Raw genomic sequence first — 26,487 nt, 5'->3', positions numbered from 1 at the left:
TTGCTTTTTCCATTGTTATACCCATTATACACCATCTGGTTCAGTTTCATGAAAAAAAAAAATCATACTTTGCAAGAAAATCGATCTTGAAAACGGGCCATTCTGAGGCAAAATACACTAATATACGCCATACGTGCTTCGACACGCCAGAGCAAAATTTAACAGGATTTATTAGGTAATAACTAGTTGTATACTTTAAAACAGGTCTTATACAAGTTTTGGTGAAGTTTCATTGTTTAAAAATGTGTATTTTGCGAGAAATTTAGCAAAATATTACATCGGAATTCAGGAAGTATGATTCAAGGGAAGTAACTCTCATATAAGCCATAGCAAACAGAACTAGACTTGCACTAGTCTGGAAAGTATTCAATTTTTAAGTGAGAACTAATTATGAAACAACAAGAATTATTTGATATCTAAATATATTTAATGATATGTATACATATATATACATAAAACATACAAATACCCATGGAACATAAGATTAACATGAAATACCAAAAAAATATAGCTCTATAATAATTAAATACAAGAGGCCCAGAGGGCCTGTATCGCTCACCTGGTTTGTAATGCCAAGTAATGTTCTGAGTACAAGTTCTTTGTTTATTTTCTGAAGGAATTTGAATCTTAACCTCTAATTCCCCTATTGGGCCCCACTTTTTCTGCTCCAAGGGGTCAAAGCCAAAATTTATACGAATTCTGTTAACCCCAAGGATGTTTCTGGCCAAATTTGGGTGGTACAATCCATGCAGAACTCTGGGACAAGTAGCGATTTTTAGGATTTACCTCTATTTCCCTTATCGGGCCCCGCCCCTCCTGCCCCCCGGGGGTCAAAGCCAAAATTGATACAAGTTCTGTTCCCCTTCCCCCAAGGATGTTTCTGGCCAAATTTGGTTACAATCCATGCAGAACTCTAGGACAAGTAGCGATTTATAGGATTTACCTCTATTTCCCCTATTGGGCCCCGCCCCTCCTGCCCCCGGGGGGGTCAGAGCCAAAATTTATACAAGTTCTGTTCCCCTTCCCCCAAGGATGTTTCTGGCCAAATTTGGTTACAATCCATGCAGAACTCTATGACAAGTAGCGATTTATAGGATTTACCTCCATTTCCCCTATTGGACCCCGCCCCTCCTGCCCCCGGGGGGTCAAAGCCAAAATTTATACAAGTTCTGTTCCCCTTCCCCAAGGATGTTTCTGGCCAAATTTGGTTACAATCCATGCAGAACTCTAGGACCAGTAGTGATTTATAGGATTTACCTCCTTTTCCCCTATTGGACCCCGCCCCTCTGCCCCCAGGGGGTCAGAGCCAAAATTTATACAAATTCTGTTCCCCTTCCCCCAAGGATGTTTCTGGCCAAATTTGGTTACAATCCATGCAGAACTCTAGGACAAGTAGCGATTTATAGGATTTACTTCTATTTCCCCTATTGGGCCCCGCCCCTCCTGCCCCCGGGGGGTCAGAGCCAAAATTTATACAAGTTCTGTTCCCCTTCCCCCAAAGATGTTTCTGGCCAAATTTGGTTACAATCCATGCAGAACTCTAGACAAATAGTGATTTATAGGATTTACCTCCTTTTCCCCTATTGGACCCCGCCCCTCCTGCCCCTGGGGGGTCAGAGCCAAAATTTATACAAGTTCTGTTCCCCTTCCCCTAAGGATGTTTCTGGCCAAATTTGGTTACAATCCATGCAGAACTCTAGGACAAGTAGCGATTTGTAGGATTTACTTCTATTTCCCCTATTGGGCCCCGCCCCTCCTGCCCCCGGGGGGTCAGAGCCAAAATTTATACAAGTTCTGTTCCCCTTCCCCCAAGGATGTTTCTGGCCAAATTTGGTTACAATCCATGCAGAACTCTAGGACAAGTAGCGATTTATAGGATTTACTTCTATTTCCCCTATTGGGCCCCGCCCCTCCTGCCCCCGGGGGGTCAGAGCCAAAATTTATACAAGTTCTGTTCCCCTTCCCCCAAAGATGTTTCTGGCCAAATTTGGTTACAATCCATGCAGAACTCTAAGACAAATAGTGATTTATAGGATTTACCTCCTTTTCCCCTATTGGACCCCGCCCCTCCTGCCCCTGGGGGGTCAGAGCCAAAATTTATACAAGTTCTGTTCCCCTTCCCCCAAGGATGTTTCTGGCCAAATTTGGTTACAATCCATGCAGAACTCTAGGACAAGTAGCGATTTGTAGGATTTACTTCTATTTCCCCTATTGGGCCCCGCCCCTCCTGCCCCCGGGGGGTCAGAGCCAAAATTTATACAAGTTCTGTTCCCCTTCCCCCAAGGATGTTTCTGGCCAAATTTGGTTACAATCCATGCAGAACTCTAGGACAAATAGCGATTTATAGGATTTACCTCCTTTTCCCCTATTGGACCCCGCCCCTCCTGCCCCCGGTGGGTCAGAGCCAAAATTTATACAAATTCTGTTCCCCTTCCCCCAAGGATGTTTCTGGCCAAATTTGGTTACAATCCATGCAGAACTCTAGGACAAGTAGCGATTTATAGGATTAACTTCTATTTCCCCTATTGGGCCCCGCCCCTCCTGCCCCCGGGGGGTCAGAGCCAAAATTTATACAAGTTCTGTTCCCCTTCCCCCAAGGATGAAACACGAAATTATTTTTAATTTATTATTTTCAAATATTTGTAAAACATTTTTATACACATAACACTGAAACAGAAAAGTATTGTAAGTTCCCACATATGCAATATAAAGGACAAAACATATGATTATATATATAATATATATATGTACAGTTCAAAATATCAACATTTAAAAAATGGTCGTCGGATGGCATGGAACTGTGTCTGAAGTCCTGAGTCATTGAAATGAACACGATCATGAAGGTAGTCATCTGGATAAGTCACTCGTAGTTTGAGGCAGTTGAGTTTCTTCATCATCAGTCGGTTGATCTTGTTGCGTTGTTTCTGGAAAGAGGTAAGTGTCAAGCCTGGGGATTTGTCGAAGTTGGCACGTGGAGGGATTTCTACAAAGTACACCGTCTTGACTCCTGTGGCATGCAAGTCATCTTGTAGTCTCTGTAGTGTATGAAATATGTCGTCGGGGGATGATGTTGCCGAGATGTCATTTCCTCCGAGTGAAAAAAAGCACTAATAAATATCTTCATTGAGTGTGTTTGGCACGTTTGTTATTTATTGTTGTTGTTTTTGAATTTCTAACTCTTTTGATCTGGCCAGGTTTTTTGGCAACTTTAGCTGTAAGCCGTATGTTTAAAGTGCCATCTGTTGATGTGACATGTCTTTTGTCTTCAGGTACAAATTTCATAAATTTCTGCATTTGTCTTTGGCGCGCTTCTGAGCCCATACCCAACCAACAGTATGGGCTATGCGTAAAGAGGATGAATCTGGGGTCAGTTCAAAATTACCCCTTCCATGGAGGGAACCTCTGATGTCAATAATTTGTGTCTCATTTATTTCCTGTAATCTCCTTATTAATTCTGGTAATTTTGATATTTGCCGATTACCTAACAGTATTATTTTGTTGTTCATGCTTTCGCAGTTGTTATTTTTTTTAAACATGGGAATTGAGGGAATTTCTAATCTTGGCATGAACACATGATGCAATAATACTGGGAGCAACTTTTCACACAGATATTTTCCCCCTAAAGCTCCATAGATTTCAACAATTTCCTTTTGTTTTTCAAGGAACATTATACGCGTGTCAACAGAAAGTATGCCTTCATTGCCAAAAAGACTGGATAACAACTTTCTTTTTCTTTGCTCTGGAATTTCAGTTTTATCAAAATTTCTTTTTGCATTTTCTTCCAAATGCCGAGTGCACAAAATGTGTTTAGAATCTGGGAAAGAAGTTTGGATGGCATCAAGTTGTCCCTGCATATAATATATAATGAAACATGAAGTTGGCATCATCAATAATGGAATCACTTTCCAGAGCTATTGTTTACTACTTGAGACATGACCCCAAAGCTCCCTTAGATGATGCAGCATACGTTCCACTTAAGCACATCATGGAAATCTTCAACATCAACATGGGTACCTTATACAACATCATCAACCTGCCTACAGATAAGCAACGACTCTTCCTCTCACCATGCCACAACCTAATATGTGCAGCATCTGGCCACAGCAGACCTGTTAAGCTCCATCTACTGGGATCACCAATCACTCATCCATCATCGGTGAAATACTGCACCCATGGCACAACAAAGAAAGTGCTACCCATCATTCAGAAGGAAGGACTAAAGAAGATGAACCGCTTTTACATCAACTTTGCGAAGAACAAGACTTGTCTGAAGAAAGGATCTGATGTCATCATCACCTTAGATGTATCCAAGTACCTACAAGCTGGGATGAGACTATTCCGCCTTGATGATGGTAATATAGCAGCTAGCGGAAATAGAGACAATGTCATAAAACCTGTATACTTCAAGTGTGTAACCATTCGATGAAATGTGTGGGTCATGTTGTTATACAACAAAAACTTTTGTTAATTTATCATGAATGAATACTCTTACAAATATTAGGTTTTTGGTTGCAATATATGATTAATTATCTAATGTGTTCTCAAATAAATATGAATGAAAATATTACATGTTTGTTAAATTGAGATAATTTTCATTTTCTGTTTCAGGATTATTTGTAACTTATATTTAATTATTTTTTTTTTATAGTTTATATGTTTGATATCACATGTTTGTAAGTGTAAATTGAGATAATTTTCTGTTTCAGGATTTTATTTCTTGTATTATTGAAACATAATTAGGCCTATATTTTTTTGGTATTTCATGTTAATCTTATGTTCCATGGGTATTTGTATGTTTTATGTATATATACAGTGTTCAATCTACGGTTATTTTTCGTGGGTCCTTTTCAGTGGTTTTCGTGAAAACAATGGGTCCCACAGTGTTATAGATACCCATTCCCAGAAATTTCATGGGTCCTTTTAAAATTCTGTGAGTCAAGGACTCGGGATGCGCACGTAGATTTATCACTGTATATATGTATATATATCATTAAATATATTTAGATATCAAATAATTCTTGTTGTTTCATAATTAGTTCTCACTTAAAAATTGAATACTTTCAGACTAGTGCAAGTCTAGTTCTGTTTGCTATGGCTTATATGAGAGTTACTTCCCTTGAATCATACTTCCTGAATTCCGATGTAATATTTTGCTAAATTTCTCGCAAAATACACATTTTTAAACAATGAAACTTCACCAAAACTTGTATAAGACCTGTTTTAAAGTATACAACTAGTTATTACCTAATAAATCCTGTTAAATTTTGCTCTGGCGTGTCGAAGCACATATGGCGTATATTAGTGCATTTTGCCTCAGAATGGCCCGTTTTCAAGATCGATTTTCTTGCAAAGTACGAATTTTTTTTCATGAAACTGAACCAGATGGTGTATAATGGGTATAACAATGGAAAAAACAAACTATTTTGTAAATATATTCCATAGATTTTGCTATGGCATGCAAAATCTCCTATGGCGTACCTATGGCATATTTTCCTCCTATGGCGTATTTTAGTGTGACCGTATATGGCAAATATAGCATATAAGAAGACATTTCAATTGATACAAGTGCTCCTATATACACTATAAGGTACTCTGAACATGACAAGAAGACTATTTACGAAAAAAATAGTTAAAATGTGGACTTTGAGGCTCTTTCCGGAAATTTGCATTTATAGCAGCCATTTGCATTTACTACAATAGGCTCCTGCCCTATTTGCTGGTCCGATTTTGCCAAACAAACTGTTGGAGTACCTGGCATATATATAGTCACTACTGAACACGATAGCATGTTTATTTGGTGCCATCAATGCAATTTACACGAGTTCTATTTCTTCTCCAGAAATATACATTTTTCTCTTATTTTACTGAAATTTACAAGCAGATTCACAAATTACATATCCACAGTAAGACTGACAGTTAGCCAGGGCACATACCAACAATTAATGAAATTAGTTTTGTTCAATTGCAGCACAGTAATGCGTTGTAGGCTTGCAAAATATCACTGGTTAAACCTATACATGAAACTTAAATATGGTCTCTGTCACTCAGCATACTTCTTTGGCTCAGTCCGTAGAGCCGTAGATTTCCACGCCGGAGACCCGGGTTCGATTCCTGGTCGGGGCACTCGACAGGAATGTGTTTTTTCCCTGTTAATCTACAGTTTTATTTAATTATCAGATAAAATATTATGATCGGGCCTTAAAGCAACATCATTTTACCTCTGCTTGGTTACTACCGTCCATTGTTCAAGTGAATCAACTTCAATCAAGGCTTGTGTGCCATATATATGTGCCGAGGCTGTGTCGAAATATCAAAACACCCGCCATCTGCAAATTGTCAACTTCCTGTGTCCTACTTCCGGTATGCGTGAGCACTTGGAATAAAAATGGATGAAAATGGATAGTAAGATGAACATGTTTACATATTCAAGATGAGTTAGTGAAACTGAAAAAATCGGCCTGGTTGTATCATTACTGATGATTCGTCCATTGTTATTCATATTTAATTATGGACCAACGTTAAGAGACATTCATTATGCAGAAAACACGATAACCGGCCAAATATGAGTAGTGGTGCCAGTTCCCCCATTAGCATAGTTCCAGGCTCGCCAAAACCATACGATTATCTGCTCAAGTTTCTTTTGGTTGGGGACAGTGATGTCGGTAAAGAAGAGCTGCTTGGGGGAATGGAAGATGGAGCTACGGAATCGCCATACGGATTCTCCAGTTGTGGTAATTATTGGTTAAAGTGCGGGCCTAGCTGTCTAACTGGTATAAAAATGCAGATACATTTGAAGTCCATATTTGGTGTCAAAATACAAATCATGATGGCTTTTCAATAAAGCTTGTGACAGTGAATTCATTCACAATCATTCCAAGGTAAAATCCAATAGTATATGAATTTTAAATGTAAGTGTTGATGCGATTGAATTATAATCAGGTCCTATATAAGTGTAGCAGTAGAGGAGAAAATGTAGCAGCCAGGCCAGGATCCTAACCCAGAACCACCAAGCACTAGCCGAATGCTCTACAGACTGAACTACATGGTTACTGATGATCGATTCAGTCCAATCCTGCCACACTCCTCCCTCCTTATTCAAAGTCTTCGCCATCAAAGACATGAGACCCTTAAATCATAATACAGAAAAAGCTGAAAAAAGCTCACATGATTTTTGGAAAGCTAGCAAACATCTTACTCATATTAAGGGCGGGGACGATACACCAATGCATCGGTGAATCGCAGTACACTTCAACACGATACAAGTATCAGTCCACAGAAGCAAATTACGATACAGTATCGCCGCTTTATTGTTGTGAAAAACAAAGAGCAATCCTATATTGTCTCTCCAAAATCCATTAACTAATCTTTTTTTAATAGAATAACTGTAAACAAACACCGAAAGATCGAAATTCTGAAAGTGAAAGTAGTTGTGAGTCTCGTTTCTGGGAATACGAGCACTGTGTTAGGTAGGGTTTTATTGGTCATTTCGCGATGACTGTAAACATGGTTAGCCAATCAAATATGAGATTACATAATCAGTGCAGCATATGTTAAAAAAGCATGGCAGACACAGACTAGTGAGACGGCAAGCACTGTCGGTGACATAAAGTAACCGCTACCAGGAGTGCTCTATTGTTATTGTCCTGACACTGTGGACACACTTATTTTCTTAAAGAAGAATCTTTAATCTGTGACAATATAGAACTCTCTATGTTAAAATTAATTAGTTGGTTTTTTTTTAATCGCACCCATTGAAGTGGTTCATTGCTTTGACAATACCATTTATATAAATAAAGTATCGTGATATGTATCTGATCGTAGGTGAGGTATCGTGATATGTATCGGATTGTGCAATCGCTGTATCGTCCCAGCCCTACTCATATTATCATCATCATCATCATCATCATCATCACATCATCAATCGTCACCATCATCACAACCAACATCGTTCCATGATTTTCATCATCATCATCATAACCATAATCTATCTCATCATCATCATAACATCATCTTCATCATCACTATCATTATCACCACCATCATCTTTATCATCATCAACATAATTATTATCATCAACATCTTCATCTCCATCATCAACATTCATCATCACATCGTCTTTATTATCTCATCATACAGCTGTCAATTATCACACTTCACACTTTCATCTTATATTAATCATTCAAGAACAATCACACTATTCCGTCCACACATAAAAAGAAGCATACATAATCATATATTCTCTTCTCTCATACTATCTTTTACTCATGAAGGCGGTTATTAGTAAGGTGATAATAGTAAATTAGATGTAAGTTAGGCCATATAGTATATATATATTGATAGAGGTATATTACACTTATAAGTAGAGCAGAAAGAAAAGAAAGGAAAGTATAGCAAGGAGGTAAGATAAAGATTGTATACACAAGTCTTAACACTGAAAAGCAGTAACCATCACTGTGGGTATTTAAGCAGGGCGCCAAATTTGTAACAGGAGAGGAGAAAATGTAGTGGCCAGACGGAGATTCGAACCTGGGACCTTCGAGCACTAACCAAATGCTCTAACAACTGAACTGCAATAATCAATCTTTAGTCCAATCCTAGCTGACACATAAGCACTGTTAAGTCTGGTTATATAGCTAGATTTGATTTGACTATATATCCAAATCTAAGTTACTATACATATAATGGAAAAATGTTAGCAAACATTTTTCTTGTGCAGTATGAAAGCATGGGTGTCAAGCATGGAAGTCGGCAATATGAATAATGATTGCCAACTTGCTCAGTTTCATGCATATATACGTGTTGGACGTGGTCTTATTTTGGCTTATTTGGCGTTTGGCATGAAAGTGCCAAAATTTAACACACCAAAATTTGGCTATGTGTTTATTTGTTTGTATATAACTATCTATATAATACATCTACATGCCATTTTTAATACAACGCGACTAGCGTTTGTATTAATTCTATCCGGTTTACCATAATGTGTAGGACTGAGTAGGACTTGCCCTACAATGACATCTAGTGGTGACCTCTTAAACCATTTCATTCATAAACTTCCATTCATAAATTCCCTATTCATTGAATAATATTCCTTTGGACCAATCAGTAGTCATGGGAAGACTGCCTTCTGATTGGTAGAATACACAGAGTGTGTATAGAATACACAGAGTGTTATATAATACACAGCCCATCTAGGTCAACTGTTGCAATTGCCTGCTGGTGACTCTTCTGTCCAACTTACATAATCTCTGTTAATGATCATTCAAATTGTCTTTACTATCTAAGGCTTATAGACATAAGAGTTTTAAAGTAAACTAATCATATGCCCTTTTTGTGTACTTTAAAATAATGTTTTTAAATGAATGTTAAACACAGATCTGAGGTAAAGGCAAAATAACTTGATAATAAATGAAAACATTTGTTTTCTTTGTAATTTTCATGTAGGAACTTTAATAAAGAAAAATGTCAAACAAAACATATGTATTTTCTGTGATCAGTTGAATGTTCTTGAAATAATTGATATTAAAGTCTTATAATATGGTTTATATATTTTGATTTTGGAAATTCATTTAATTTCATTCTATTTTTCTGTATCTGCTGCGTTGTATTTGCAGTACTTTGAGTACTTTGATTTAGGTATGTGAACACATACTCTCGGGTAAATTACTCGATCATGTTACATAAACATACTTTTGAGGTATGTGTTGTCAACCGAAAAAAAAACCCTGTGCGAGTCTTTCTTTTGTGCAAACATGTATATAGCTATTAAAACTATTAATCACTTTTATTGAAGATCAATATTTCAGAGGGTTGCATCAATTGTCTTTCCGTCCGTCCGTCAACATTTCCTTTAAATCGCTACTAGTCATAGAGTTCTGCATGGATTGTAACCAAATTTTGCCACAAACATCCTTGGGGGTAGGGGAACAGAACCTTTATAAAGTTTGGCTCTGACCCCCCCGGGGGCAGGAGGGGTGGGGCCCAATAAGGGAAATAGAGGTTAATCCTATAAATTGCTACTTGTCCTAGAGTTCTGCATGGATTGTAATCAAATTTGGCCACAAATATCCTTGGGGGAAGGGGAACAGAACTTGTATAAAGTTTGGCTCTGACCCCCTGGGGGCAGGAGGGGCGGGCCCAATAGGGGAAATAGAGGTAAATCCTATAAATTGCTTCTTGTCCTAGAGTTCTGCATGGATTGTGACCAAATTTGGCCACAAACATCCATGGGGGAAGGGGAACAGAACTTCTATAAATGTTGGCTCTGACCCCAGGGTTCAGGAGGGGTAGGGCCCAGTAGGGGAATTAGAGGTAAATATTTGAATTCCTTCAGAAAAGAAATAATGAACCTGTATTTAGAACATTACTTGGCATTACAAACCCGGTGAGCTATACAGGCCCTCTGGGCCTCTTGTTCTTTTGATCAAATGAAGTTATGCACCAAAATTTATATGATATGGGGAAACGCAAATTTAAACACACCAAAATTTAACCACCCTATTTTGATACAAAAATGCCAAATTTCCAGATGCCACAATATCCCAATTTTACGGTATTTAGCCCTTCACTCCATATTTACAAGCTTTTGTAAAGTTGGTATTCACAAAGTTATTAAATGTTTCATTATATATATTACTTTTTCCCATATCCACATTGAAAATAGCTCGAAAGGCTCTGAGCTGTTCAGATCCTATTCTGAATATGGGCGTCGCCGATGTTGATCATGCCACTCAAGAGTTTCCAATCGGTACGGGTATCACTGATGATCACCATGTGGTGTGACTCCAGATTCTGATATTACCCGAAAGTTTTTAACATGACATCATTGATCTGATATTTCATCCAACATATTTGTCTTTTTCATGCATGCTTTTATGGATCTGAGTCATCATATATATTCATCAACATTCACAAATTGTATGTTTTACAACAGAAGATCTTTCACTTATTGTTACTTTAGCATCAGATATACAGATGTGTAAAAGGAGCAGTTTGGTGTGGTTTGTGCTTAGTGTTGATTAAATACAGTCTTTGTCACTTAGCTGACAGAGTATGCTTCTTTGGCTCAATTGACTTGGCTGGGTTTCTCAATCTGTTTTATGAGTGACCAAATGATATATAACTTATGTTATAGTAGTTCTGGGTTTAAACTCCACCAATATATATGTTTCTCGCCTCTGTGCGCCTATAAACATATTAGGATAGATTGATCCCTAGTGCCGCTTCGTTATGGCAACCTGGTATGTTTTGTGTATATTCACTATGTATTTTGACTGTTTTCTCAATTTGACTCTTGGTTGAAAAAACAACAGTTTGAATGACATTTGGTCACAGGATGAGATGCATATGCACAGGCCTTAAATTTAAGACTTTTTACTCGCTATTTGCAAGTTGATGTCCCAAAATAGGAAAACAAAAATATGCAGAAAGGAGTGAGGAGTGTAGCCTAGAATATAGGCATAAAAAGAATGATGGTGTTGATGTAAATAAAATCATCAATGACACAGATAAACTTGATAAAGACAAACTTTTTACCATGCCTACAACCAAAACTAGAGGCAATATTACATACATGTGGTATGATACAAATCAGATCAAATGTTACTGAATATTTATTTAGACAGTTTAGTTATACGGATATATACCGCTTGCAATGTTATCTACATAGCAGTACTAGGGTACATGTATACTTTGATCAACCGCCCTGCTAAACTAGTACCAACTCCATTGGCCAATCATAACTTATATAGATATCACCCTTCAAAAACTATTTGGGGTTTGAAATAGTTACTTGTTCTGTCTGTTTCAGGTATTGATTACAAGACTACAACTATTCTGTTGGATGGAAGACGTGTAAAGCTACAGTTATGGTAAGGTTTGAAATTATGATTACAGTGAATAAACTTGAATTACTGCATGACATTTTTAGTATTTTAGGAACATATTGCATGGGATGAGATTTCTCGATAATAAATCTAAAAAAATAATTGTCACAAATATGTTTGAGGCACCTATATTAGTAGAACCATATGACTCCAAATAGAGAAATTACGTTGCCACGAAAATAAGTCTTTTTCGTAAAGCACCAGGTATACGTAGTTGACCTATGGAAACTTTAAGGTTACTATAACATATCAACATTTGAATTATCTGTTATTGGTTGAAATAATGATTTGAATGTGGTTTGAATGTGGCATATAGGATCTTAAAATAGGATTTAAAATTAACAAACTTTTCTACTGGTAGACCTGAATGAGGTCTAAGCAAAAGAAATGGACATTGTTATGTTACTTTTATATTGATTTGTGCCTTCTGTCTATCTGTAACGCTTGGTTTCCATGCAATAACTGCCACAAATCTAAAGCGTTTTTTTATAAATTGGTCACACAGTTAAATGTGCCAAGGGCTCACACGAATTAGCTCGGCACTTTCATCGGACCCTATTTGGCAGAGTAATGACCCTTTAATTAACAAAAAACGGCATTTTCTGCAGTTTCCATCCAATAACTCTTGCAAATATTACTGGATTGTCTCAAAACTTGGTTACATGGTTAAATGTCTTAGGGCCTTGCCCCTGTTTGATCAGGACTTTGATTGGACCCTATTTGGCTGAGTTATGGCCCTTTAATTAAGAAAAAATGCCATTTTCAACTGTTACAGTTTCTGTTCAATAACTCATGCAAATATTACAGGATTTTCTCCAAATTTGGTAACATGGTTAAATGTCTTGATGCCTTGGCCAGGTGTGATTGGCACTGTCATAGGACCCTATTTGGCAGAGTTATTGGCCTTTGATTAACGAACGTGGGGGATATAAATTCCAAGAATTTGCTTGTATAGTGTCTTTTTATTATTTTACCAAACATTCTAGTCAAGAATAACTGTACCAATTTGCCAATCATTCATAATCACATTAAGTTTTATTTACAAGGATGTGTTTAGTTGAATTTGTTAATTTCAAAACTCATGAAATTATTAAATTGTTAAGTTGTTTTGTAATGCATCGTGTTTGTCTTTTCTTTTTCTTCTACTTCTTCTTGAAGTAGGTGACCAATTGCTAGGAAGTGAAAAGCATTGCTACTAACTATTTACGTTTCATACAAAAACCAATATATTGTGATGCATGGTGATACGCCTTTCAAATATCATGATATATCGCAATGCACTTTTCAGTTACGATACACAGCCCTAAATTTTGTAATACATGTATGATATCACATGTCTTATTACCTTTCCATACATATAGTTAATTAACTCACTCATTAGCCTTGACTCATTATTGTTGATGTATTTTATTTAGGGACACTTCCGGACAAGGACGATTCTGCACCATCTTCCGGTCGTATTCAAGAGGAGCTCAGGTAGGTGTCGTCACTGAGACAATGTGAGACAGAAAAAATCATTACTATGACTGTAAAACATCAGGCATAATATCAAAAGAGATGAATTGGATGTTTATAATATTGAAACACAGTGATCTTGTTCTTGATAATTAACCACAGACTATTACGTTTTACTATATTGTTATGGGTTAGTGATAAGAGACCTCACATAGGTCCTGATTGAGGCACATACATAATTTTTAAGCTATATAGAAGAAGGTAGCCATAGTATTTTTTGTGTCAACAATTAATGAAAATTTTAGCATTTGACATACGTGTAATTGACTTATTGTATTACCAGCCTATTATTGTATTATATTTACATTACATCTAATCTGCATAATTGTTTTTTCTCTGGAAAAGAATGATATCATCAATTTATGTTACTTTTTCTAGATTTCTCAAATTAGATCTGGAAATACAGTTAAGATAATAATTGTAAACCTGGAGACGACACTTCCAGTAGTTATCACTGTTTTTTTTGTTTTTTTTTATTTGTTTTTTTTTACAAATTTGATTGTATTTACAGGGCATCCTGTTGGTGTACGACATCACCAATAAGTGGTCTTTTGATGGCATTGACCGATGGATCAAGGAGATTGACCAGGTATACACTGTCTAATTTTACACTATAGCTAACAAATAAAAAAAATTGTGACAAGACATAAGTGTAAAAGAGAATTCTGATAAAATTGATTCAGTCGACTTTAATTTTTTCAGCAATCTATCATGAGATAGGTCCTGATTTGACTAACTTGGTTATTTTATGGATTTCCACTGTCTGTGGAAAGTTTGAGAAGCAAGTGTTTCCTAACAGAGATGCATTTTCACTGAACGCCACCAAACACCCAATCAGATCAAGCATTTAAATTGTAATGCTTCATTTTAGTTTGGCAGTACTGAACTGTAGGCCTGTTGAGAACTAAGAACTTTTGTAATAAAAAAAATAAAAATGCTAGAATTTTGAATATCTATGTGAATAGTGCTTAAAATTGCCTTCAATCATTGTTTCACATATGTAGATATAGTACTTTGTCTTGAATGAACTTGTTTAACTTTTTATAAGCCCTACATCTGATCTATTAGCCCACCATCATCAGATGGTGGGCTATTTAAATCGCTTTTTCGTCCGTGGTCTGTCGTCCGTCCTTCCGTCCGTTAACAGTTCTTCCTACCGCTATTTCTCAGAAAAGATATCTTTCTCAAATTTTATATGTAGGTTCCCCTAGAGCCCTAGTTGTGCATATTGCATTTTGGGACCGATCGGTCAACAAGATGGCCGCCAGGCAACCATTTTTGATTTTGATAGTTTAAGTTTGTAACCGCTATTTCTCAGAAAGTAATGAAGGGATCTGTCTCAATTTTCTTGTGCAGGTTCCCCAAGGTCCCTAGTTTTGCATATTGCATTTTGGTACCGATCGGTGAACAAGATTGCCGACAGCCCGCCATCTTGGATTTTGACGTTTGAAGTTTGTTACCGCTATTTCTCAGAAATTACAGAAGGGATCTCACTCAAATTTCATAAGTAGGTTCCCCTTGGGCCTTACTTGTGCTTGATGCATTTTGGGACTGATCAGTCAACAAGATGGCCTATAGCTGCAATATTGTAGCTCAAAAGACTTTAGACAGAAAATGGTGTCGTCTTTAGACCTATTACTGCTAATGGAGCAAAGTAATGATTATGCAAACCATTACAAATGTTTCTTTGTATTTTATCGTACTTGTTTGATATTGCTGACCTAATAGGAAATGAAATTGAACCACATAAAATATCAAATTCTCATAGAGGCATTTTTTTTTTACATAATAAATATGAAGGTCTTTCTGAAGGAATTTATACGGCAAGTCCACAAATTGTGAATTTCACGTGTTGTGAGTGGTACGGTGATATTAAGAATGGTAGTTATGTTTGTTTTAGACAAAAATAATATGTAAATGCATGTATACGCATAAAATAATTGGAAACCTACAAAAAAAGTATAGAAAACTTTGCCCGAGTGATTTTCAGGGGCAGTGCTCAACTACAATACATAGGGACCAATTCGTACGCGGCCGAAAGGTATAGTAGGCCAGGTATGTAAATTTGTTCTAGATGGCAGAAAATTAGAGTTTGTTATCGCTATTTCTCAGAAAGTAATGAAGGGATCTGTCTAAAATTTCATGTGCAAGTTCCCCTAGGTCCCTAGTTATGCATATTGCATTTTAGTACCATTCAGTGAACAAGATGGCCGACAGCCCGCCATCTTGGATGTTGACATTTGAAGTTTGTTACCGCTATTTCTCAAAAAGTACAGAAGGGATCTCACTCAAATTTCATATGCAGGTTCCCCTTGGGCCTTACTTGTGCTTGATGCATTTTGGGACTGATCAGTCAACAAGATGGCTGACAGGTAGCCATCTTGGTTTTTGATAATTGAAGTTTGTTACTGTTATACATATATCTCACAAAGTACTGAAAGGATCTTTCTCAAATTTCATAGGTAGTTATATGTAGTAAAAGTTTGAAAAGCAGAGAAAAGATCCCCTCTTTCCATTGTCAGACATAGATCATTCTTTGGTGGGAGCCAAGATCCCTCTTGGATCTCTTGTTGAAGTTCAATATCTTGTTCTGGCATGCAATTATTTGTTGTTTGTTGTTGTGATAACTTATAAATAATTTTCCAGCATGCTCCTGGTGTTCCAAAGATTTTAGTCGGCAACCGTCTCCACCTTGCGTTTAAACGACAAGTGAGTGAAGCCACAGCAGAAGCATATGCTTTGAAAAATGACATGGCCTTTTTTGAAGTGAGCCCTTTGTGTGACTTTAATGTGACAGAATCTTTTGCGGAGTTATCTCGTCTGGCATTAAAACGGAATGGCATGAGTCGGACCTGGGGGCCAAGCAAAGGTGGGTATGACAAGAGAGATTTGAGGACAAATCTTTTAAAGAATGATACATGTAATAAAATTCATTAGAAACATTTTATCAAACCATTACTGATGGTAATGCAGTATTGCCAACTCACCCGATTACCCCGGGTTGACCCGTTTTTTAGACATTTTAGAATGCGTAACCCGATTGACCCGTCGGGTCATCAAATAACCCGATTTTCAGCACTACCAAAGTGTTAAAAGCTCACACAAATTACGTCAGATAAAGCCATAAGTGCAATTTTGATTACACCTCAGGGCTTAAGACTCATATCAGGCCCCTGTATAATGCAGGTAGCTATGTTTGTGTTTACACAAACTTTCATAAAGGTGTGAAATTGTAGCAATTAATCTATTCAGTCATGCATCACGATGTCCATGATCGTATTTAGCGAGAGCCAGATAGCAAAATCAGACATGGCCAATTAATACTGTTCAAAATCAGAAATAATCTCTTCAAAACTCTTCAAAATTACAAACAAACTATGATTTCAGACAAAGATTTACTCACATGAATAAAACAGTCAACGTGAACGGTATCCTGTTGCAGTAGGCAGGCAAGCCAATCATAATGGCCGCCATTTTTTGTTTAGTCAAAGATAATAGTGAAACCGGACATGTGTAGAACCCCCCCCCCCCCCCCCCCCGAAAAAATCAGTATTTTATTAGGTCATCTGACCCGAAGGGTCAGGATGACCTATAGTCATCATGTTTCGTCCGTCGTCGTGCGCCGTCCGCCGTGCGCCGTCCGCCGTGCGTTAACTTTTCACATTTTGAACTTCTTCTCAAGTTTGACCAGTGGGATTGAGCTGAAACTTACCTGAAATGATCCTGAGATGGTTCCGACAAAGTGTTGTTATTTTTCGGGTCGATCCGAAATCCAAGTTGGCCGCCACAGCCGCCATCTTGAAAACACATTTTGAACTTCTTCTCAAGTTCTACCGGTGCGATTTGGCTGAAACTTGCATGAAATGATCCTGACATGGTCCCGACAAAGTGTTGTTATTTTTCGGGTCGATCCGAAATCCAAGATGGCCGCCACAGCCGCCATCTTGAAAACACATTTTAAACTTCTTCTCAAGTTCTACCGGTGCGATTTGGCTGAAACTTGCATGAAATGATCCTGACATGGTCCCGACAAAGTGTTGTTATTTTTCGGGTCGATCCGAAATCCAAGATGGCCGCCACAGGCGCCATCTTGAAAACACATTTTGAACTTCTTCTCAAGTTCTACCGGTGCGATTTGGCTGAAACTTGCATGAAATGATCCTGACATGGTCCCGACAAAGTGTTGTTATTTTTCGGGTCGATCCGAAATCCAAGATGGCCGCCACAGCCGCCATCTTGAAAACACATTTTAAACTTCTTCTCAAGTTCTACTGGTGCGATTTGGCTGAAACTTGCATGAAATGATCCTGACATGGTCCCGACAAAGTGTTGTTATTATTCGGGTCGATCCGAAAATCCAAGATGGCCGCCACAGGCGCCATCTTGAAAACACATTTTGAACTTTCTCAAGTTCTACTGTGCGATTTGGCTGAAACTTGCATGAAATGATCCTGACATGGTCCCGACAAAGTGTTGTTATTTTTCGGGTCGATCCGAAATCCAAGATGGCCGCCACAGCCGCCATCTTGAAAACACATTTTGAAGTTCTTCTCAAGTTCTACCGGTGCGATTTGGCTGAAACTTGCATGAAATGATCCTGACATGGTCCCGACAAAGTGTTGTTATTTTTCGGGTCGATCTGAAATCCAAGATGGCCGCCACAGCCGCCATCTTGAAAACACATTTTGAAATTATTCTCAAGTTCAACTCGTGCGATTTGGCTGAAACTTGCATGAAATGATCCTGACATGGTCCCGACAAAGTGTTGTTATTTTTCGGGTCAATCCGAAATCCAAGATGACCGGCACATCTGCCATATTGAAAACACATTTTGAACTTCTTCTCAAGTTTTACTGGTTCGATTTGGCTGAAACTTGCATGAAAATGATCCTGACATGGTCCCGACAAAGTGTTGTTATTTTTCGGGTCGATCCGAAATCCAAGATGGCCGCCACAGCCGCCATCTTGAAAACACATTTTGAACTTCTTCTCAAGTTCTGCCTATGTGATTTGGCTGAAACTTGCCTGAGATGATCCTGACATGGATCGACAAAGTATTGTTACATCTCTGGTTGATCCCAAATTGAAGAAGGCTACTATGACACTATATCTAATTAATTTCCTACATGTTAAGGCCCTTGGGCCTCTTGTTTGAAATAAAATTTGTTGAAGGAAATGGAAAATGATCCTGACATGGTCCTGACAAAGTGACACCATATGAAATTAATTTTACTATTGCCAAGGTAGTCAGATGACCGTTCAGGCCCTTTGGGCCTCCCGAAAAAATTTATTTATTTAATAATTTAAAAAATACATTTTTTTTATTAATTTTCAGATATCAATTATATTATTACAAAAATATCATAAATATATAACAATATGAAGATAATAAATATATGCATATTTAAGGTTTAAAATGTGTTAAAAATTTTGCTAAAATGTGGTTCCGCACATGACCCTTGTTTTGACCCTTTCACCCGTTTTTTCAAGGGTGATCACCCGATTTGACCTCATCAGAGGTTGGCAATACTGGTAATGTCAAATACTGTAGATAAAGCACATTGCATGTGTATAATGCTGTAGTGTGGTATAAGACATCCAACTTCTTTGTGCCACATCATGTTTAATACAACCAAATACATTTGATCAGGCCACGATGTATATCTGTGATTGTTCTATTTACAGTGTTGAGTCTCCAGGAGATAGCATGCCACACCATTGTTGCTAGGACAACCATATATGGCATTGACCAGCTCCCGTTACCACAGACGCTAAAATCCTATCTCAAATCCTACGCTCTCACCAACAAAACTAGAGCTAGAATGCAGAGTTTTATCCACCGTGACAAATCAAAGAAAAATAAGTATCTCAATCCCACAGACTCGCCTCCTGCAAACTGTCGACGGAGCTGCTGTATCAGCTAACAAAGGGGATGTGTGGTGATGTCCAGGGCCGCTCAGGGCATAGGCACCAAGATACAGACGGTTTTTAGGAAGCTTTCAGGAAAAGGAATAATGTGTTTCCTTGTTTCTTTTGTGATCTGATAATGACATATTTTGTACCTTATGGTTAGAATAATATGATCCGGTAAACAACTGTCAATGGAAGGTACTAATATTATGTTCCTATAGCAACAGATTTCATTTACCAAATTATCAGTTTTGTATAAAAAGAAGGAAAGATAAACGTTTTGAATACCTAGTTTTAATGAATGGAATCAAAAATTGTGATTGCTAAATTTTAAAATGCAAATTTTGTTATGTAGTCTACCAAAATTACTATCGAAAATGTGAGCTGTTACCATCTACTTGAATAATGGTGAACTTGGAAAACTATTTATTTTTTCTTGATTGCTTAAAGCAATATAATTGTGAACTTGTCAGTTATAACTGTGTAAAGCTAGTCAATAGGCATTAGGTCTGAAGTTGTGAGAAGCTTGTCTAGGAAGGAGAGGACGTGCTGTAGTGTGTGAGAGTGTGTGATGGGAGACTGTGATGCAGACATGATTAGGAGTTATTGCTAGATAGCTAGATTCATTAATAAAAGTATTTTTCCATAATGAACTAAACTTATGACATTAAGTCAGCCAAACACAGCATTTCCTAAATATATTTAAAAGAGCTTGTGAAATTAGATAATTTTTATCTATTAACAGAAATTTACTTAAAAAAGTAAAACCTTAACAATTTCGTTCACTTTGGTAGTATTAAGCAATAAGAAAGGACTAAATTTCGTATATTTAGAAATATTTTTGACAATTTTGATGTTGTTATATTATGTGTATGTTTCCACCTTAATTTTCATCATTGCATGTAAAACCATGTACACTTGGTTGGTCAGTAGAATCTCTTTATATCAAATAATAGCAGACACTATACTCATTGGTGGTTTATATGGCACAAGTCTTTTAATTCAAGTACTCTTCTTTCTTATGCACATAATTTTCTATTTCATCCATTTTATGTTTCAAATTTACATGTATTTATTTGATATCTTGTAAATTTGTTATACATGTAACCTATCATTAGTATAAAGTTACTTCTAAGCTTAAAACAAAATCATATTTAATCAAGATCTTTAAGGTTAAAATTTCTTCTGATAAAAAGCAAAAATCCCTGTATATCCATCAACATGTATCCACCTTATCACCAACTTGTAGACTTGTACCACAGTATTATACATTCCTTCAGCTCAGCTGTTTTACAAGTTTGTGAGAAACATTGTGGACCGGTAATTAATGTCAAATGATCAGGGCCCAGTCCGAGCATTGTATTTTGCTCTCTTGTTAAAATCATACTACAAGTAAAAACATGCTTGATATTTTTTAAGGCCATATGGGCATTGCATCTTTATCTCCTGTTACTGCCAATACAATAATACTGTGAACGGATTGGTAACTACATCAGCGTACTGTCGCTATAGCCTGGCACACTCTCGCTACAATATCGATAATTTGGTCACAGTGTAAGTGATGTTATCTCGACGGTGCCAAGTAGGCCAATCGGATCAACTTGTCCTTGTACGAATATTGCTCTATATGAGTTTAGTACATATTTCTTTTGCATTAATTGGTGGCTGAGTGGATTTCAGCTGGTATTCAATAAATCGCATTACTTCTTCATTGATCTTTCGTTTTGGTCTCCCAACTGATTTAGCCTCCTAAATTCAACAGTTCCGTTTGCTTGATAGTTTTTTGGACAATTTTATAGCAGGATTCCGTGGATAGACCAGTCTGACGACTGATCTCCCTATACGAACAATTTTAAGTAAACAAATAAACCACTTGTAGCCTGATTCCTTCATCAATACATTTGCCTTTTGTGTATATTCTGTCAGACTTGGAATTCTCCATGTTTCAATGCGCGCCAAACTGTCTCCATTTTATACCTAAAATAGGATATAAAATTAATGTATTTTCAATTGGTACCCTACATCTTGGCTAACAGCATTGATAATGTACTAGAAATTGCAACATGGAAGTGTGCTGTATAGTAATGTATTATTAAACTGTGAGTAGCTACTTACAAAACACATAAAAACAGGAGAAAAGCATGTGTACAGTAGGCTCTATATAGCTACTGTACTCAGGTACTGTGCTCATATGCGTATGACGTAGCCGCGCCACCTGCCGGAACCGTCGATATAATAACACTCATAAAGTTATTGAGAGTGTGCCAGGCAATAGCGGCAGTACGCTGATTTAGTTACCAACCAAAACCGTTCACAGTATTATTGTGTCGACAGTAAAATGCAATATGCTTCTCTTTTCAAATAGCCTTAACAGTGCTAGATAAAAGATACCTTGATTTGGTATGTGACACACAAGCATGATATTGATGCACTTATTTCAAACTTGCGTTATAAAATATTTGTCTGGTATTAATTATTGTTTATTTTAAGAGGTATAATTAAAATAGTATTGTAGCATTTTAAGTGCCATCATTTTGATGAGATTGTGATGTGCTGGATTGCTATCTGATGCAGTGTGTTACAGATAAATTAGGGATATACAGTCAGAACATTGTCTATATCAGATCAGTGTGGGATCTTCCCTGTTTATTGGTATGTATAGTGTTTAAGCAAATAATAAGATTGTGATTTTTTTGGCAATCTACTATGTTTTGTAGTACAGTCAAAAATTAGCTGCATTATGTGCATATAAATTATGTCAGGATTGTATTAGTTTTCTAGTTAGTCTAGGTACTAGAGAACTATAAGGAAATCCATGGTGTATGGTTATCTTTAAATATGTACTCTGATGTGTTAATATTCAATATCTTTTAGCTTTGGAGTGTTTGTTAAACAAACATATATGGTATTAAACGGAAAAGGCAAAACAGTCATATATACAAAATATATAATTTGATTTAATAACAGTAGAATATGAAATAATACCCCTGCCATGTATACTATTAAAATGCTGTTAAGCTCAAATTTTGATGTTTATAACAGTGTAAACCTTTCATTGATGTCAAAATGCAGACTCAAAATGTTCACTTTCATTTAAATCATTATAAAAAGATTCTTAGATGTTTGTAATTTTGTGTAAAAACCCATTCAACATTTGGTTGTGCCTTTCTTCTCTATCACAAATTGTGATGTACCAGGTATGTAGTTAGAGGGGGGGTGTGGGTGTTTTATAAAACAACCATTAGTAATGCTTTAGCTATTTTTCTATCTAAACACATTGTCAATATCCAGCATTCTATACTTAATGTATTTTAACATCCTGTTTATACTTGGGTCAGATGTATGTTATGTAGTCAACTGTTCTTGCCAGTTTGTTGTCCACATTCGAATTCTGCTCCTCAGCTATGGTGTACAGCATTCATCGTTTTTCTTATAAATCATCATAAAGTAAACTTTATTTCAATGCATGTTATAAATATGTGTACTGTGTTTGAAGATTTTATGCCAGCATCGCCTAAAAAGGACATCCACATTTGTCTATATTCTTAGAGTCTGTTGATTGGGAATAGACAAAGCATTGTATATTGAATTACACAATGCATTATTGATATTACACGTATTGACGGATGAGTTGCATTGTTTTGTACCTAATGGGCCATATCATGTTATGTTATTTTGTCAATCAGTATTATCTGTATATATTGGCATTGTTTGGATTTATATTCTTTGTCTCTGTATTCTTGATCTACTCAATGTACATTTACCAGTTTAACATTATGCAGTTTACCAGAACAACAGTAGTAATTGTGCTGTAGGACTAATTATGATTACTCAAGATCTTATTGGGATGCTCTAGTTGACAAGAACATTAGTCAAAAGGCTTAGTAAACTATCCTTATCTTTGAAATCTATTGTTCAGTTTGTAAGGTTACTGAATGAACAGCCCACATGTAAACTTCAGTGATCTGTGTATGTCTGGGTTCCATGAGTGTTGTCTTGTTTTCAAGTGTTTATGATGGCAGTATAGGTGACCAATAAGGCAAGCTTTAGCTGTGAGTTAAAACTAACCACCAATGTACAAATATAATGACAGATTGACACTCCTGTAAACTAAAAGGGAGACTTTATATTCTGATTCTTTACCTGTTTATCTTATAGATTTACTCCTCTTACTGTGCTGACAATTATCTGTGATGTAAAAAGTATATATATACAGCTCAACATTTTATTTAAAGAAAGAGTTTACAAGTCTCAGATAAACTGTCATATCATTGATAAAATTTCTGTTTCCAAATTTTCTTTTTTCTTTTCTCCAAATATAGTTCTGACAGATAAAGCTTTTTTATCCCAGGCCTTTTCTTTTCACCAAATACAGTCCTGAAAGATAAAGCTTTGCATCCCATGCCATTTTTTTCACATGTAGAGAATTTGATCTGTTGTTTCTACATGATGTATTCTATTGAGATACAAACTGATGTATAGTTGGTAAAATCATGCATTGTCATTACAAACCTTATCTGTTGGGTGAGACCTGAATGGAGAATTTGTGTCTAGTAGAGAATTACTTTGATGTTAAGTAATTCCTTCATTGGTTGTGCCTGTGCTTTTTTTGTTGACTATTTATGTGTATTATATAAATTTGCTATAGAAGAGGTGCTATATTTTGTATATTAAGTTACAATATTGTTTTGTGTATGTTAGAGAAATGTGCTGCCTTTTATTCAGGTCTCTTTAAGTAATTCTTTCTTCTTAATGGTGCACTTATCAAACTTAATTAGACTGGAACTTTTGGATTACATTACTCTTAATAACATCACTATGGATATGCTAGTCAGAGACTGACAGAGGTTAAACAACAAAACTGTTAAAATGTAAATAAAATGTTTGGGAACCTTTGGATATTCTGACTGTATTGTATATCCACAGTCTTTAGGAAATAGTTTCCCTAATGAATTATGTTAACAGCTTAGATAGAACTTTGCCTTCATAAATTTTTTCATTTGTCTATTTTCCTACACATTGTTAAGGTATGGTTATGATGTTTATTTTACATCTAATTAACAGCCTGGGTCATTTAAGGATGTGTCATGTTTAGGAGGTGGAGGAAGGCGGAGTACATCTAATTAACAGCCTGGGTCATTTAAGGATGTGTCATGTTTAGGAGGTGGAGGAAGGCCGGAGTACATCGAGAAAAAAACACTGACATACGGTCAGTACCTGGTCATACCTGACAACTGCCCCATATGGGTTTAAAACTCACATCACAGAGGTTGATGCCTAGTGGAACAGGTCTGAATACATTAAGCACAATGCCTATTGTTAAAAGCTACTGTGCTGAGGTGGCAAGTTGTCTGACAATCTACCACAAACACAAGTCTGAGGTCTGGTGGTGGATCAGCAGATTTCTTTGTGTACTCCACCTTCCTTCTCCATCAAAATCTACTATTTAAATGTATGACCGATATAAAGTAAAATTTTAATGAGGTAAAAACGGTATAAAGCTAGTATATTAATAATCCGAAATAAAAGGCCAAAATAAATTCAAAATAAAATAAAATCATTTCTATGGAATATATATTCAGCCACTATAGGGCCTTCTTCAGTCCAAAATAACACCAACACAACATGTTTGTCTATATGTTTGTTTACATCTATTGTGCGCAGGTATGAAATGTCTCGGCCCATTTATTAAAGTAAAATTTAGTGGCTCGTTGGAATTCAGTTATTTGGGTGATGAAGCAAATTAGGCCATTAGGCAAATATTGCGAGTGGAAGGGGAGGAGGATTCTGTTCTTTGAAAATAATTGAGTTTATCTAGAAGAACGAGAAACTTGAATAAAAAGGCATATGATGTAAGTGCATAATGTTTGTTTTAATGTTTGTGTGTTGAAATGTTGGTCATGAATGACTGTCATGTGATTGACATGTTATATATGTTTTCCCCTCCATTTCATCATATTAAATTTCAAGTCAATTTGTTGTAATTGAAATGTTATATGAAAAATTGTCAATCACATTCATGATAAAAAGTTTCTTCCTTCCTCGATATATATATGTACAACTTGTCAATATCTGAATCTCATTTATTTAATTACTGTATCTATAAATAGAGGAATATACATTTTGTACATATTCCAGCAAATGAATTGTGGTCTTTCATTGTGACATTTTGGTGTCCTGTTTGTGTTTGGCTGATCAGAACTTCAATATGGAACCTTTTTTTATTCAATTAAATGATTACAGTGAATTAATTCCAGAAACAGGATTTAACGGAATCGTTTCACGTTTCTCATATAGATAAGGATATCTGATTACAAAAGAAAGATTTTTCCTGATGAGCACTGACTATAGAGTGCTAACAAACTAAAATCTGTCATGAGATTTGAGATATTTCTATTGATGTTTCAGACCTATGTTTGATTTTGTTATAATTTTAACAGGAACATTGTGGCTGTTCCATCGTCACAGCTTTGTCGGTATGTACATGTATCATAATTGCTGACCATCGATAATATACACTACAGTGTAGTTGTAATTTAACTCTATAGACAATGATTGTATGTATTGTACCTCAATTCTAAGTAATTTTAAAATACCACACTGTAGTTTTTCTCCTAAAAAGATTAATTGCTCAGTGATAATGACCTAAATATTCATTTGCTGGATACTTACAATTTGTATGGTACTAAAAGTGATGTGTACTGTAGGTCTACTGTATATACAGCTGTAATATTTATTGAGAGGTATATGGTGGTGTATTATTGACAACCATTGTGTGATACACCCCCAGCTCCTCACATAGAGGGGTTTATTTTGGGTCTGGGTCATGTATAATTGGCCATCCCAGAATTATTCACCCCACTTGGGGCCTCTCACAGAGAAATGGGTTTGTGGAGTATCTTGTGGTGTATTACCTGCTACCTTTATATGTACATCCAACGTCCCTCACAGACGGGTGGATTTAGAGGGGTACCTGGCGATATATTACAGACCACCACTGTATTCACCCCACTTGTGCCCTTCACAGAGAGGTACATTAGTTGGGTATCTGGTGGTGTGTTTCTTGCCACCCCTGAATGATGGTCCCCACTTGGGGCCCCTCCCAAGGAGGTGGATTTATTGTTAGTTACCTTTATCTGTATAACCATGATGTTGTTTAATACAGTTCCAATAAGAGTTA

At 36.5% G+C, this 26,487-nt stretch overlaps 2 protein-coding genes across 3 annotated transcripts in view; one reads left to right on the top strand and one right to left on the bottom strand.

Annotated features, from left to right (window-relative positions):
* Nucleotides 1-6,380, bottom strand: part of LOC138322697 (uncharacterized) — a 25,477-nt gene extending 19,097 nt beyond the window's left edge. For both annotated transcript variants that reach the window (XM_069266731.1, XM_069266732.1), the window contains exon 1: nt 6,219-6,380. In XM_069266731.1, coding sequence (XP_069122832.1) covers nt 6,219-6,242 — 24 coding nt within the window. In that variant the 5' untranslated portion in view covers nt 6,243-6,380. The remainder of the gene's footprint in view (nt 1-6,218) is intronic.
* Nucleotides 6,363-26,487, top strand: LOC138322698 (ras-related protein Rab-40C-like). The gene is made up of 6 exons (XM_069266734.1): nt 6,363-6,731; nt 11,807-11,867; nt 13,298-13,358; nt 13,909-13,986; nt 16,044-16,266; nt 19,083-26,487. Exons 1-6 carry the CDS (start codon nt 6,563-6,565, stop codon nt 19,319-19,321), a joined length of 831 nt encoding a protein of 276 aa, XP_069122835.1. The 5' UTR covers nt 6,363-6,562; the 3' UTR covers nt 19,322-26,487.

The sequence above is a fragment of the Argopecten irradians genome, chromosome 5, assembly GCF_041381155.1.
Source record: "Argopecten irradians isolate NY chromosome 5, Ai_NY, whole genome shotgun sequence".
In the NCBI taxonomy this organism is placed as follows: Eukaryota; Metazoa; Mollusca; class Bivalvia; order Pectinida; family Pectinidae; genus Argopecten; species Argopecten irradians.
The sequence above is the reverse complement of the archived record's forward strand: the minus strand, read 5'-3'. Positions and strand labels throughout refer to the sequence as shown.